At 39.4% G+C, this 16,004-nt stretch overlaps 1 protein-coding gene across 1 annotated transcript in view; it reads right to left on the bottom strand.

The window, feature by feature from the left end:
* Ctnnd2 (catenin delta 2) overlaps positions 1 to 16,004 on the bottom strand; it is a 1,011,454-nt gene that overhangs the window by 110,725 nt on the left and 884,725 nt on the right. Inside the window, 1 exon segment of the mRNA XM_017799239.2 lies at positions 11,030 to 11,203. Within this exon segment, the coding sequence (XP_017654728.2) occupies positions 11,030 to 11,203 (174 nt within the window).

Raw genomic sequence — 16,004 nt, 5'->3', positions numbered from 1 at the left:
TCTCAGAAATAAATAAATAGAAAAAAATAAACATAAGTAGAAATCTCTTGGTTACTGTTTTCAGTTATAGGGCTACTCTAATCTTGTAGTGCATTTGATCTGGTGAGCATGCCTGAAGTACATGCATATGCCACTGGAAGTCAGAACAGAAAAACTGCCTGAGGACCATACATTGGTGAATACACTGTATTTTGGAACGAATTCCAATGTTCTTAAATAAAATTAGAATAAAACATTGTTGTTTTGGAGCAAACAACTGCCATCCTTATAGTCTGTAATTAATTTTTACCCAATACTTAATTTTTAACTGTAGTCCTGGGAAACCCACCTTCACAAAGATATGACATCATTTGAAGGAATATGTACAACCTAGTTTGACATTGTGAACTCCCTTGAAGGTGATGCCCTACAAATGTCAGTGTCTCGGTTTCCTTTAAAATTTTGTCAGCCAGGACATGGAGGTGCATGCTTGTAATCCCAGTACTCAGGAGGCAGAAGCAAGAGAATCACTGCAAGTTTGTGATCAGCCTGGGCTACAGAGTGAGTTTCAGGATAGCTTGGCTTACAAAGTGGGAACCTGTCTCAAAAAAACGAGGAGGAGGGCCAGACAGTGGTGCACACCTTTGATCCCAGCACTCTCTTGGGAGGCAGAGGGAGATAAATCTCTGTAAGATGCAGGCCAGCCTGATCTGCATAATGAGTTTCAGGCCGGCCAGGGCTACATAAGAGATTGCCAACCTCTGATATGGTACTCAGGACCTCTTTTTATTTTAAGTTTTGTGTTATAATAAAAATGTTTTAGTATGGGGCTGGAGAGTGGCTCAGCGGTTAAGAACATTAGTTGTTCCTGTAGAAGACCTGGGTTTGGATCTCAGCACCCACATGGCAGCTAACTGTCAGTAACTCTAGTTCCAGGGGATCCAACAGCCTCTTCTGTCCTCCACAGGTGTTGTATGACACGGGTGCACTTACATACATGCAGGCAATACATGCATACACATAAAATAAAAATAATAAAAAATATTTTAAAAAAGTATTCTTGATTTTGCCGGGCATGGTGGTGCACTCCTTTAATCCCAGCACTCGGGAGGCAGAGGCAGGCAGAGCTCTGTGAGTTCGAGTCCAGCCTGGTCTGAAGAATGAGTTCCAGGCCAGCTGGGGCTACAGGGAAACCCTGTCTCAAAAAAAAAAAAAAAAAAAAGGAAAAAGTACTGTTGATTTACAAGTAAGGTCATTAAATGATTTTCTGCTAAATAATCATTTTCCTACTGGGACTACTAGACTAGACATTTCCTTACTTTTTCTCTTGACATGGTAAAGAAATGTTTTATTTTAAAATCTAATGCTTTCAAATATAATTTAATGTGTGTGATTCTATGTGTGATTCACACGTGTACACACACACACACACACGTAGAGACCAGAAAATAAGCTCATGTCATCCTCAGGTGCTGTGTATCTTGCTTTTGTTTGTTTTTTGATGCAGGGCCTCTCACAGGCCTGGAGCTCACTAGGAAGGCTTGGCTGATCAGTAAATCCAGGGATCACCTATCTCTACCTCCACAGTGCTGGGATTATAAGTATATGCCAATATGACTAGATTTTTTGTCTTTATTAAACATGGGTTTTCTGGGGCTCAAACTCAAGTCCTCAAACTTGCAAGGCAAGCACTCTGAGCCACCTCATCAGCCCCATAAATCCAATCTTTCAGAAATACTTTAGTGTCTTCTAGTGTCACAAGGCCATAATGTACTTAAAGTCTTATTCCATAAAATGAGAAATAACAAGGGCTATGGTATAAATTGCATGAGATTTTGAAAATTACTTCTGAATTTACTTATAATGCCATATTATTTACCCTGGAATTTAATTAGCATAATAGTAAAGATTAAAGTATCCCACAGGCCAAACTATTTATTTAGTCTTATTTTACTGGAAGTTTTATTACAAAAAGAATATATAAAATATTCAGAAACCATGTGGGTTTTGTTACACGGCTCATGTTGTTATTAGTATTATCTGAGTTACTGGTTCTTTCCAGTTGAAATAGAACTGTGGTGGTGGCTGTTACAGGATTTATGAGGTAGAAGGCCAGTGTCAGCATGAGGCCCTCTCCACGTGGTCAATCTGCAGTGGACACAGGATTCAGGATTATACATTTCTGTCTTCAAAATTCTAATATTTATTTTGTAAACAGAGCTCTCTAGTCAGGGGAATTGGGGAAAATTGTCCTTATTAGCACAGCAATAATTTATGAACAAATGTTGGCTAAGGTAATGGTAGTTATTGTGTTTACTTTTTTCCTATCTGTTCTTCCTTAGGCATAGGTTAGGTTATTTCAAAGACTGAATTTTATCCTACACATTTCCTGAAAATACTAATGTCTAGGTAATGGGTTTCCTAGGAGGAAAAGCATCTTGTGCTTTTGTGTACAAACAAGGAGACGAGGTGAGGCCCCACCAAGTGCCCCAGAGGAAGCATTCATCAAGCATCGAACGAGTGTACCTGTCCCCAAGTTCTCAAGCCATCCTAAAGACCAGCAATTCTCAATTAAAATGACTTATCTTTAAAAAGGAACCTTCCTGAACACAGGAAGCTTTCTAAAACATATGGTGACTGTTATCAAATATTGGCAGTCAGTCCCAAGACGGCAATCACTATTTAGAAATGCCTTCTGAGGAATTCAGTGCAGCCTTTGCTGGTGATAAGCCTTGCATGACATGAGACTGGGCAGTCTCTGCTTTTATTCTGATATATCTACTTTCCCCTTTGATATCACTCTATAAACACATCCTTGAAAAGGTGAGATTGATAGCATTGCTGACCTCTAACCCAGTAGCATATGGTGAAGAGGGAAGGTTCTCGGCCACTGTGTTCAGACGAGGCAGATCTGGTGATTTTTTAATTTAATATAAGACAATAAAAGTAATTCAGTTAGTTGTTCATTTTCACTTAGTAGATATCATGTCAGAAAATTTTTCCTTTAATTCATCTTTTTTCTTTCTAAATTTAGTTTCTTGTGTATAAAGGGAGCTGGATTTCATATATATATATTTCACTTAGGGGCTATCAGAACATTCCTTCCTTTTGATGATGTGGATGGGGAAATCTGAACTTTGTTTTGGGGGGGCAGTCTGGAGGGGCTGTGCCGCTGAGGCTTTCTTTCCATCTTGTAACCGTAACTCGTGGTTTCTGTAGAAGCCCGATGTGGTAGGGTGACTCCAGTGAAATGACTTCGCAAAGTGTTTTGTTCTGTGGTATAAATTGACTATATTAGTAAACTGTTTTATTAGAGGGGAGAACTTCATTCTTGAGTCTGGATTTAGAGTGCCTTGCTACAAATTCTGGCCCGTTTTAGGTGGGTTACAACCTTCTGAAGCATTTCTTGGAGTGGAGCTCAGACTTTAAGCAGGGAAACAGAGGCATGAGAGTGAGTCGTCACAGAGAAACATTTCTTTCCAGGGATTGAGTTTTGTCTGTCTTTGCTTCCTGGTGAATGGTGATGATGAGAGTTGCACAGGGAGTCACATGTTGAAGATGGCAGCTCTCAGCCTGGATGAATGAATTCCAGCCTTTAACCTCTGGCCTTCAGCATGTTATAGGAGAAAGTAATGTCTGCCTTCTGTCTTGCCTGAGTGTGGTCTGGATGTCACAGCAGCTGGCATTCACTTAACAGCCTGTGTACACTAGTGTGCCAAAAGGAATTCTAAACCAATGACTTCTATCCTCAGGTTTTAACCAGTGACACTATGAGTGTGCCTCCTCCTTTACTGTGTTCATGTAAAAGTGCCGTTACAATGACCCCTGGACCTTTACACACTCTTATCACAGCATTGACAGTGGCCATCTGAGCTTCTCACTACATCTTTACCGTAGTAAAGGGAGAGACCAAGTTATACTCATTTTTTTCTTTCAGTTGTCTTACAGGATATGGCCCACAATGGGGGATTGAAAAAGCATTTATTTGATCAAAGAAAATGCCAGGCTGATTTGGCATCAAGTGCTTATCACTTAAGAACAGCATTCTCTCTGTTGAAAGTGCCATGCAGAAAAAGATCACAGCCACTGCAACCACCAGTTGTGCCAGAGATGTCTAAGCATGTCCATAAAAGTTCTTCTAGGGACTGAAGTTACGTGCTCTCTTGGGAGCCTTTTCTAAAGCAAAATTAATCCCTTAATCCCATGCTACTGCATGTGGTGCTAGAACCTTTGACTGGGGTTCAGGGCAGTTGTTTATCAGGAAGGAAAAGACAGAACATAGAGACTGAGGTGGCATGTCCACCACTTTGATCAATGTCCCAGCAATTCAACTGATGTTTTTATACTGAATTCCTGACATGGATGCCAAGGGTGGCTGGCAATGTCTGCTCTTCGCACAGTCCACATCTCAAAAAGACTCAGAAAATTTCCTTTACAGATGACTTTACAATTGTACTCTACCCGGCGGCCTGTGAATTATGAAGTGTTCCCATATGGCACATGTAAACACACGGTATGCCCACCCCACGTGGAAGCCGGATTTTGTAATTTCAGGCAGTCTTCCCCAGCCTTAGGTATTGTGTTCACATGTAAGTGTTGATAGTTCTCCACTAAATGCTGTACAGGACTCTTCTGTGCATCTCCAATGTCTAAAGTTGAACCTCTTGTCTTTGGTGGCCATCCTATGAGCTCTAGATTTTTACTAACTAGTGTTTAGGGTGCTAGAAAAATTGTACTGTTTAGATTTTTGGTAGCTGTGTTTCTTGAAGGAAGGTAAAACAGGACCTTGTCAATCCATCTGGTAGCTCTGGTTCAGCTGTTTCTACAGCTTCAGAATGGAGTTCTGTGACCTAGGATTTGAGACCCTGCAGTAACAGAGATGAACCATCACCAGATTATCAAACATGAGTCATCTCTGCGGTTGATGGATGTGTGTGGCATTTGCAGAACTGATGCAGTACTTATGTCAGTTACTCTTCTCAGTGCACGCAGGGAAGAAGCTGAGCCATGTGTGACTGGTGCCATGACTTGGGCCGGGCTTGTTCCACCGCCCCCTCCAGAGCCTTAAGTTGGGCCTCTTGTCCTGTTTCAGGTGGGTCCTTATCTCCTCTGAGCGCACTGTCTCTCACAGTCAGCCACTTGGGCAGAGCCCTCAGACAGCCCGTGTTTTTTCTGACCCAGGTTCTCATCCGTCAGGCATGATGCGTCATGCTCCATTTTCAACATAACCTTTCAAAGCTCTGTTTCTTTGCTTTTAAAACATACACTTTGGTTCATGCCATAACTAGGACAAAGATCATTCCCTTTGTCTTAGATCTCAAATCATGATTCTTGTGTCTTTCATACGCCACTAATCTTCAGTGGCTCTCTTTTACATGATGCAGTAACTGCTAAGCTAATTTCAGCATCCCTCTCAAGGCTGTCCCCTCTTTTTATAAGGATGGGTCTCAAATTTTCCAGGTGTCTTACTTTAAAAAAAAATCAGTTGGGCCATATGGCCAGGGATTCTATTTCCTTTTCTACTAAATCTATGTTGCTATCATGGTAGCTCATTAAATAGGATGGATTATTATCTAGGAAAATTTTTATTCTATCTTATTTTTTAAACAAATGAGCAAATAACAGTTTTTGGGAATATAAACATTTTAGATAGAAAGTGACTATACAAAGATACCTAAAAGTTTGGCTTCATAGCCAGTACACACGTATTTCTATAGTTCAAAGCCTGGGTTTTTATAACCTCAATTACAATAGGAATAATCTACAAATGGGAGTTGAAAGAGCATTCATTCACATTTGGAAATCTCCAAACTACTATATTCAATTGTTTTAATATTTTGTAACAAACAAAATCACTGTACTGTAAATGAGAAAAATGTCACTGAAGTCCATACTGGCCACAAGAAACATTTATCACATTTGTTTCTGTCATGGTGCCGTTCTGTTTGTCTGATGCTCACAAACCAAGTAATGGATGCTTGAAAATTTAAAAAGTGTTTAGGGCCATTAGGAAGCTTGAGTTTGCTAGTCAATTTGTCACAGCCAAAGAGTAAGCATGCTATTCCCATAAAGGGAAGTTATTGTACCAGACAAGGAGGTCCATAAAGAGCTCTCTCCATGCAAAATTCTCGAGTTTTACTTCTACATTTCTGCTGTTGTTGGGTCATAAAAAGTTAAGTACTATGAAATACCATTAAATTCTGGCAGTTGCTATAAAAACACATTTTTAGAGTTCTGGTTTTCAGAGGGCAACACTGTGGGACAGTGCATCTGTACACCCTGTCATTATCTTAGTTATTCATGATTTTAAAAAAAAGTCTTTGTGCGTATATGCTGTATCTATATGTGTTCATGTGTATGAGTGCAGGAGCATGTGCCTGTGTGTGTGCATGCACGAAGAGGCCAAAGTTGAACTTGGGTATCTTCCTCAATCACTCTCCACCTTATTTTGTGATTTGAGACAGGAGCTTTCATTGAACCAGAACCTCATCGATATGGATAGACTGACTAAACTGCACACCCCAGGGCTCCTCCTGTCTTTATCTCCCTATCACTGGGATTACATGTGCATGCCAACATTTATGTGGCTTTTTACACGGGTGCTGGAAATTGAACTCAGGTTCACATGCTTACACAGCAAGCACTTTACAGACTGAGTCATCTCCCAAGTTCTCAAATTGTCTTTTTAAAGTAAAGATTTTTCTACTTGCTTCTATACAAGTCATTCTTAATCTCTTTGAGACTATAATATATCAGTGTTTGGTTTGATAATCTTCTCTAAGAATTGTCCATCTCCATATAATAAATTAATAAAGTATAGAATAGGTAAGGATAATGTGTACACATTTATATGACAATACGGCTCTTCTGTAAGTGTGGATATTTGTAACTACACAGAAATATTCCTTACCAGTCCATTCCTTTGACAGGGAACTGCCCCATTGGTCTAGAATTATTTGGGAGCAGTGTTTAAAACTCAAAACTCTGCTTTGGCCTTTGGGGTTGAAATCTTTCTAAAGTCATTTCTATCTTCTGAAGTGACCAATGATAACTAGAAATTTTCTTGAAGGCAGAGGACCATTATGACTATCAGGTTTTAGAAGCTATGGACTGGCAAGACAGAGAATGGTTTGATGGTTCTATCACTTTCATCCTTACATGTACTTTCTAGCTTTTCTATCTTCTCTCTTGGCCATCAGGACAGCTATTTGTATTTCTTATGGTGCATCTTTGTGCCTACTAAGGGGGACCACTGCATTTTCTAATTTGTGTCCTTAGTCTAATGTACACTTGAAAAATCCAGTGGTCTAACCTTTGTCCAGCTCTCTGTGATGTTGAGCTCAGCTCTTTTATGCCCTTCTACCTCCTTTTTAATAGTCTGTACTTTATTAATAACAGAAAAAATATTGGTAAATAAATGTCCTGTGGACATGTGGGATAAATATCACCACAAAGAGGATGGTGCTGAACTAATATAAGGCTCATGTGCTGGAAACAGCACAATGTTTTTGCAAGAAAGTACTGGGGCTGACTGTGTGCTTCCTTAATTCTTGACATTGTACGATCCAAAGTGGAAGAGAATTTGAAAACATATAAATAGCAAAAAATTTAAAATCTATCCTCTTCTCACTCTTATGTGAGTTCTGAGACATGTCTCTCCCTGCTGACTGAGCTACCTCAAAGCAGAGCCTGGTACTGTACACAGAATGTTCAACAGTGCCGGTATTGCAGAGCTAGGCAGCATTACTTAAATCTGCAGCCTGCTGAGCACCACTGAGCCCAGATGTTTCAGATAAAATGGTTTTCTCATGATTCCTTTCTATCAGTTTGATACTGTATAAAAGTATGTCATGGGCTGGTGAGACAGCTCTGTGAGTAATGGTGCTTGCTACCAAGCCTGGAGACCTGAGTTTGATACTTGGGACCTATATGGTACAGGAGAGAACCAACTCCTGAAAGTTGTCCTTTAGCTTCCACACACATGCTGTGGCACATGTATGCCTATGTGCATGAGTGCAGGCATGTACACACACAAATCAATCGATCGATCAAGCGATCGATTGATCAATAAAAAATATGTGGCTATCAGAATCAAAGAATCAAATAAAGCATCATAAGATGCGACCCTCTGAGAATGGCCTGGTGTGTAACGTGTACTGCAAACTTCTTACTGAACCCTAAGAATCATAACTGACAGATGCTTATAGACATGGCCTATGCATAGATTCTGCTTGAGTCCAGTGCCGTTGCTTAAGCCTTTCTGCTTATCTAGGTATAGGCCAGCCAGCGGAGTACAAAGAGCAAAGTGGGCTGTGGATTTGGTTCTTCAAGGCCTCATGGGCCAGTCTCCCTTCCAGAGAGCAGTCAGTAGCTCAGCAAGGCCTCACAGCATGAGTGAATGAATGAGTAATGATGCTGATCGTGAACTGAGGTTTGGACACAGTGCTGGGCTTTGTACATAACAAGTCTCTTTCCTCTGGCCGCTTTTAAGATTTTATTTTTATTATGATTTTTGAGTGATTTGATTACAATGTCTTTGTATAGTTTCTTCATGTTTCCCATGCTTGGGGTTTCTTGAATTGCTTAGGTATAAAAATTTATGGTTTTCATTAAATGTGTAAAAAGTTCAGTCATCATTTCTTTGACCATTTTCTTTGTTCTCTTCTTTCTTGGCTTCTTCTCTTGTTTGGGAAATGATTACACATACACATCAAGGTACTTGATGCTCACAGATGCATCCACATTGTTTTTCTTTTCCCTGTGCTTTCATTTTGAATAGTTTCATAACGGTCTTCAAACTCAATGATTCTTTTTTCCTTTTGCCATATTTAATCTATCAATTCCATTCTGTAGCTTTAATTTTAGACATTACTTTTAGAACCCTAGAAGTTTGATTTGGGTCTTTACATATCTCCCCTTAACCTTCAGAACATATGGAATACAGAAATGAGTTAAAATCTCACATTCAAAATCTTCTAATGCCCAAAAACATGTCTCCATTTTAAATTGTCATGATAAGGACCTAAGGATTTCTTAAGGAACATGAAAAGTGATAAAAAGAAAATATTGACAAGTAAAATAATTGACTTAGAATCTTATCTTAAGATCGTATACATGGTTTGCCACCATCTAGATCTTTGTGCCTCAGGTCATGCCTGGAGCCACTTCCCATGCTTGTCCAAGTTATATCCAGCCTGGAGCCACTTCCCATGCTTGTCTGGTTTCCACGGTGAGGCAGGAAGCTGGATGGGACTGTCACTGTGTGCATCGTGGTTTTATAGATGAAAAACTCCTTGAGCTATAGCATATGCTACCATCTCTGCATCCAGTGTCCTGATAAATCTATCTGCTATTGTGTGAGGCAGCTCAATCTTCTCTGTTTTAGGAGGGCTCCTGTGACACACAGGATGTGCTGAAATTTGCCCAGGCTCCTCATTCTCAGAAATGGTGGGGCCAGCCTAGGTTTGAACTGTGATTTGAGCCAAAGCTTCTAAGACTGTGCAAGTTTAGAGCTAGCTAAGGACTAGCTCAAAGAAGTGCTTTTCATTATCTCCTTCTGCCCTTCTGCCCAGGGTGGGCTTGCCTTTTTAAAAAACTTTTCTCCCAGTCTCTGGTTGAAAACAAGAGACGTATTCACCACCAGTCCAGCCCAATCTGAGTTTTTAAAAGTATTCTATTTATTATTTTTGTTTTATGTGTGGGAGTAGATTGCTGGCATGTAGGTAGGTGCACTCATGCTGTGCAATGCCTGGGGAGGTCAGAAGAGGGCATCATATCCCCTGGAACTGGAATTACAGATGGTTGTTAGCTGCCAAGTGGATGCTGGGAATTGAACCTGGGTCCTCTGCAAAAGTAGCCAGTGCTCTTAGTGACTAAGCCATCTCTCTAGCCCTCAACCTGAATTCTTTAGGTCTAAACACTAGTGGCAGAAGTGAAAGGACCAGGTATGTTCATCCCTAAGGCCTTCAAGAGAAGAGGTAAGCTCCCCCACACATCAGCACTCAGCTCACCTGGCCAGGCCCAGGCAGCTGAGGTGTCATAGCGGAGGAGAGGTGCTGCAGCCCAGAAGGCAGCAACAGAAACGAAAGTGGAGAGGAAGGAAGCAAAGCAGCCACTGAGAGGCAGAAGCAGAGGGGTGTGCAGCTGCACAATAATGCTGAGGCAGGGGTGTGTGCAACCCTGGCTCTGAGCTTCAGAAAGGGATCTGTACCCAGGTGTCAACATGAGCATCATGTTGAAGACAATGAATGTCAATGAAAAGAGCAACTTATGTACATCCCAAATTCAGGCTCTGGTATTAAATGGATGGAACACGATGGCAATACTAAAAATGTTCTGGCTCCTTTCTTGGCATTTCTCCTATACACCTGCATTTTTCTCAGTGGTCATACTTCTTTATTGGACAAGGCAGATTGGTGCATATAACTATTAGTGACTGAAATGAAGAATTCTTTCAGAAGGTGAATCTCTTCTCTGTATAACCAAAATGAAGGTCATGATAATTTCCTATAAGAATCAATCAGGAACAGTATCAGTTTAAAACATCTTGGAGAAAAAGGCATCCTTTCTTCCATCGTTAAAGTCACACATTTGCTTTAGACTGTTGCCAAACATAACTAATTGCATGATTCTTCCTCAAACATTTCTAACTTTAAAATCCCAGGGGCTCTTTTCTTAAAGGGCTTGGAATTGGTACCTTACTCTAAGTGCTCACACGAATTTTATAAACCATTAACATATCACAATAATTCCGAAAAGACAAGCAGGTCAGCTATCCAGGGAGAATGACAACATTTTACAGTGTATTTAATGGCTATCCTTGCATCTATCCCTTTACGTGCACAAGGACAGGGACAGAAGATTCAGGGACCATGGAGAACGCAAGAAAAAAAATTTTAAGGGAATTCTAAATCCGATAGCTCAATATAATTGGTTTTCCTCTGTCTTAAGATATTTATTAGGACTGCATTTCTCAAAGCTATACTTGCATCATTTTTAAGGCTTGCTCATAATTCCAGATTTCTTTTGTATTGTAATGAACTAGCCATACCTTCCAGCTCCCTGCAGCCAAGTTCTGCAGGGCGCCTGCTGCCCCTTCCAGCGTGTCTGGGTTTGAGCACTCAGAGAGCAGTGTGAGGTAGGGTTTGACTATGGATGGGTGCCACAGCATCTGGATCCCTTTTGGTGGTTCGGCACAGTCTGGAAGAGGTCCTACTCCATCCCACTGGTGGAAGAAAAACGAGAGAGTAAACATCTTTAACACCTTTACGTTTCCTGACATCATTGCCTTCTGCACAAATCACAGGTGAAAACAAAAGAAGGTATCACAGTATTTGTCGGATATCGATGGAGTAGAGGGTCAGTGGTCAGGAGAGCAAGAACAACAGGAGAGCTATTCTTGTGACACAGATCAAGGGTGGAGGAGACTGAAGCATGTCCAAAGACAACCACAACTACAGTAGAAAGGGAGGTACTCTTTTAAGAAAATCCTAACACAATTGCTAGAGCAAGGAAGGAGGAGAGATGGGCAGTTTTGAGGTGGAAGAAGGGTTAGATCAAAGTAGCATGTTTTATCATTAGCATATAGCAGCCATTATATAGAAGCTACTAGCTATTCAGTGCCTTCACTTGGGCATAGCTATGACAGCTGATGCAAAACCCTGACAAATTCTTAGGCAATTTATAAAATACATCATTTGCTTGATGTGGGGTACCATCATTGGCTCTAACAAACAAGCAATAGAATAGAATATGCAAAAAAGAGAAAATTGTTCTATTCATTCTATGCATTGACATGAGCTATAGGCAAATCTAGATCTTACAGCAATCCTGATAGTTAAATTTGCTTTCTATTGAAAATTCTGAATAATAACAGGAGAGTGTACAATTAAAAATTGATTACACATGATTTTTTAATTATGGCTTGTATTTACAAAGAAGTACCAGGTTGCCATTAAAAAGGATAGTTATAAAGACTATGGTTACTTAGACAAACAGTAACAGTAACAGTTAAATGAACAAAGTAAAATGTGGAGAAGAGTGAATGTTAAATTAATGTCCCAAGAAAACTGCATCATAAAAGCCTGTAACCATCACAAAAGGCGTTAATAAAATGGCTTCTATTTTTTCTACATTACAAATTTTATATTATTCCCATTTTTTAAAATACCAAATTAAAACAGTGATTCTCATCCTTGATTATAAAAAGCTTATCTTTTGTGAAAATTAAAGGCAATAAGCATAGATAAAAATGAAATATAATACAAATTTGGAAACAATATGCCCATATTAATTTTTAAATTATTTTTATTTTTTTCTGTGTATAAGGGTATTGTCTGCATGTATGTAAGTGTACCCATGTCATGCAATGCCCGCAGAAGTCAGAAGAGGGTGACAGATCCCCTGGAACTAGTTACAGATGGTTGTTAGCTTCCATGTTGGTGCTGGGAACCAAACCCAGTTCCTCTGCAAGCATAGCCAGTGCTCTTAACCATCTCTCCAGTCCCCCATATTTCCTTTGGAGAAAACCCATACATAGTGACACAAAACCCTCCATTCACAATTGTAGAGTAGGGATCCTGAGCTATATATCTTACGTGTTCACTAATAATTACCTTAAAGCAAACATATTATCACTGGCATTGTCACTGGAATATATGCAAGAAAGCTTATATTTTATGTACTTATTTATACATATGTGTAGGTATGTCTAAAGGTGAATCAACATGAAAACAAAACTATATTTCAGAATCTGAGTGAGTCTGCTAGTCTTTAAAATTTCATCAGAAAGAAATATAGGCTTGCCTTATAGCTTTGCCACATAAATATGGAAATGTTGATAGAGATACTATAAAGTTATTTGACTATAACAGTTTCAAGAATTTCATTATATCCAAGATAAAAATTTAAAAACTCATCTCTTCTTTCTTTCATTTATGCTGTAGCTTAGTTCAAGTAAAGGCTGAAGCTCGCCAAAGAGTGACATCCTACAGAGGGGTGCTGGCTAAGCCATGAAAGGTCTTTCCTAATGAGTTGGCACGCAATTTCAAATTCATAATAAGGACACTTGAGCGTATGAGGTTTCTTGTTCTTTTCACCAAAATCCCATCTTGACTACTCTAAGATGCCTTTGCATCTGGGAACAGCTACCCACAGAAGCAGCATATGCCTTTTAAATATTAGAAAGAAAATAAATCAGGCCTGTCACACTGCTGCCGGCTCTCTGTTTGAAACTGGCTTGTTGCACTGAACACAGAGACAGCACCTCAGAAAGAGCATTTTATAGCTCTGCCAGCTCCAACGACGCGGGAGCAGGGCAGTTTCTCAGAGGAATTCAGCTCGGCACAGTGAGTCTACCTGCTAGTGCAACAAGAATTAGAAAAGATTTCATTTGTTTTTTAGTTTGTTTCATGTTCTCTAGTTGGTCTTCTCGTCAAACCTTTTAAGCCCTCATTTTCACATAAAGGTCTAAGAACATACATAAAAATCTGAATATGAATTTCAGTGAACACAGATGAGCTTTTCCTCTCCCAGGAGAGCTAACTGGACCACAGCATGCATGTAGCGCAGTGTTTGCGTGCTCATCACAAAGCGGGGCAGCGGACATAGGCGAGGGGCAGCAGCTGCGGGCTGGGTTTCATCTTGCTTCCTTTTCTTAACTTCTGCTCTACAAAGCAGATAAATGGTTAGATCAGTAGACAATTTTCTTCTGCTCTGACATGCCATCTGTGTAGCTCTTAAATACCTTTTATTACAAGCATTTCTTAACAGCTACAGAGAGAATCCAGAGGAAATGAAAGGACAGCTGATGTGAACATGGATAATCTTTCATGGCAACTAGGGGTGGAGTTCAAAGGGTATCCTTTGCTATTTCAGAAAGTTGATGGCACCCTCGAATGAATGTTAATACTGAAGAAAAGGAAATAATTCAAAGCCAGTCAATGCATCTGGCCTTTATCTGGGTACTTTCTTCAAAGTTTTAATGAGTTAATAGGACGAAAAGTTTCCCTTTTCCATTAAAAAGAAGTTTTAATCAGTGAAAATGATTGGAAGCATTTTTAAGGACTGTCAACATACTTGACCTCATTTCGTCCAGCTAATCAGCATCAACAAGGTGTAGGTTGATGGTGGTTTGCATTGAACTGATGTGGGTGAAAGCACTCCTTACCACAAACTGGCAAAGCTAATCTTTTTCTGGGTGAAGATTCATTAGTAATTGTGGGATATGTAATTTTTTACCAAAATGAAAATATATGTAAATTCAAACACACGATGCTGCTAATCTGTTTTTAAAACTGTACATTGAGCAAAGGAAGCAAAGCCTAATTTCTTTTTTGTCTGTTTGCTTGTTTCACTGGGTGGGGGCTGGGGGGGCATGGCTTCCTTCTGTTGTACAAACCGACCTCAAACTCACTATGCAGTCACAGCTGGCCTCGAATGTACAACCCTCTGTTTCAGAATCCTGCGTGCAGGGGCTACAGGCACCACATGCAGTCCATGGCTAAATAATTAAAGAGCTCAATGTGCTAATGACACAGCTATTTAGCCCTTCAGAACACAGGACTCGATTTATAAATCTTGTGCAAATTATGTTCTTGACTATATCTTCAGGATAGGTGATAAAACTAAGTGTTTGAAATATGAAAATAATAGATACAGAAACAAAATGTTGTAGAGTCAGCAGAGAGAATTTTGTACCTTATGAAGGAAGGACACAAGAAAGGAAACAAAATGTTTTACAAGACACTGACAGGGACAATGTCAGAAGAGTAGGTTTTGATTACATTGTCTTTACCACTGGCAAGTTAGCAAACGTACACATATATGGATATAGCATGCGTAAGCACCTTCAATCTATAGTTTATTGTTTAAAAATCAAGCACAGTAGATAATAAAGAGAAAATGAAAGAAGAGAAAGGAATTTGTCAGCTAACAAAACTTGTGCTGGGTTTCATCTTGTTCCAGGTTGGGAAAGTTTTCAACGAACATATCCCTCCTCATGATTTCTTGTTCAGATTTGAAAAGTATACTTCAATAATATTTTTATTTTAATCTGTTACTTTGTAGCAAAAATATTAATTCAATGAGATCATGTTAATAGAACAAAGTACAAACTTTATTGCCATAAAAAATTAAACAAAGGCCAGGCATAATGGTTCACACCTGTAATCCTAGCATTCAGGAGGTTGTGGTAGGAGGATGGAGTAAGAATCAGGAGGATTGTCAGGAGTTTGCAGCTAACAAGGGCTATAGAGTAAGTCCCTAGCTTAACCTATTATTTTTCTTTAACAAATAAAACTCATTAATGATATAGCACCTCTTGAATGTTAAATTTTTTTTTTAATTTCTTCAAATTATTCTGTGTAGTTAAGCAGGAAAATCACAAGAAAACATATTACTTTTTATTTATCTTAAAATCATATTTATTATTATTGCATGAGCATGTGAATGTAGGTGTGCAAAGCATGTCATGGATGTGGAGGTCAGAGACAACTCTCTAGAGTTGGTTCTTTCCTTCCACCATGGGTTCTGGTGATGGAAACTCAGGTTATCAGGCTTGTGCAGAAAGTGCCTTTACCTGCTGAGCCAATTAACTTGTCTAGCGAGTATATTTCTAGGCTAAAGATCCTCTAATTCACCAGAATTTAGGATTTTAGACATGTATAGTTTCTAAGGATAAGGATTAAATGGGTTATAACGAGAGATTTTGAGATTTTTTTTTCTCTTCGGATTGTTATCTGGGCACTAAGAAAATTTAATGTTAGAGGACTGGCTAGCTATACAGTCATCTCTCCGCCATGAAGCTCTCTTGAAGACATAGAGGGCTAGGTTGACAGTAGATCATGGAACAAACCAATAGACCATTTTTTGCCATTCCAGATAGTTCCTGATTTAGTAACATTTTATCAGCACTTTCCTCCCTGGCTTCAAATATACTGCTCCATGACTAACACCAATAGAGCATCAGCAAGTGATTTGTTACATCCAACTTTTACAATTGCATAGAGTTGAAATTATGTATTCTA

The sequence above is a fragment of the Nannospalax galili genome, unplaced genomic scaffold, assembly GCF_000622305.1.
Source record: "Nannospalax galili isolate Female #2095 unplaced genomic scaffold, S.galili_v1.0 scaffold698, whole genome shotgun sequence".
NCBI lineage: Eukaryota > Metazoa > Chordata > Mammalia > Rodentia > Spalacidae > Nannospalax > Nannospalax galili.
This window is presented reverse-complemented; position numbering and strand designations above follow the sequence as displayed.